General features: G+C 60.4%; 1 protein-coding gene across 1 annotated transcript in view; it reads left to right on the top strand.

Moving 5' to 3' along the window:
- Positions 1–45: 45 nt before the first annotated feature.
- Positions 46–609, top strand: part of ETH_00037015 (uncharacterized protein) — a gene marked incomplete at both ends in the record, with an annotated part of 1145 nt that continues 581 nt past the window's right edge. Inside the window, one exon of the mRNA XM_013374100.1 lies at positions 46–609. Coding sequence (XP_013229554.1) covers positions 46–609 — 564 coding nt within the window.

Raw genomic sequence — 609 nt, 5'->3', positions numbered from 1 at the left:
GCTGCTCGGCAGCATCAGCAGCAGCAGCAGCGGAAGCAGCCGCAGATGCCGCTGCTTCTGCTGCGGCTGAATGATGTGAACGTGCATGCGACTGCAGCTGCTGCTGCTGCTGCTGCTGCTGAGCGTGGCTGTGCTTCTCCTGCGGCTGCTGGGTTGTTGCTGCAGCTTCCAGCCGTTTTAGAAACAGCAGCAAATCGTCTTGTTGCTTTTGGAGTCCCCACAGAATGGCCTCGGGGTGTATCTGCACGTTTAGCAGCATGTTGGGGCAGCAGCAGGGGTTTTTGCTGCTCCGGCGACCACCACCACAGCAGCAGCAGCAGCAGCAGCTGCGACAGCAGCAGCGGCCCAGCAACAGCAGCAGCAGCAGCAGCGCGCGAATGCGACGTGGCGCTGCTGGGGCTGGGCGGGGGCGGCTACGACCAAAATAGAGCAGCAGCAGCAGCAGCAGCAGCACCGGCATCAGTGGGAGCAACAGAGGGCGCCGTTGCTGCTGCTGCTGCTGCTGCGGAACAAGGCCTTCCTGAGCTGCTGCAGGTATCCCTTTGTCTTGTTCGGAGACAAGAAATTCTTACGGAAGAAGATGCAGGGGATCCTTTTGAAGAACTTGCT

The sequence above is a fragment of the Eimeria tenella genome, genomic scaffold (assembly GCF_000499545.2).
Source record: "Eimeria tenella Houghton genomic scaffold, Eth_scaff1912, whole genome shotgun sequence".
Classification (NCBI taxonomy): domain Eukaryota; phylum Apicomplexa; class Conoidasida; order Eucoccidiorida; family Eimeriidae; genus Eimeria; species Eimeria tenella.
The sequence above is the reverse complement of the archived record's forward strand: the minus strand, read 5'-3'. Positions and strand labels throughout refer to the sequence as shown.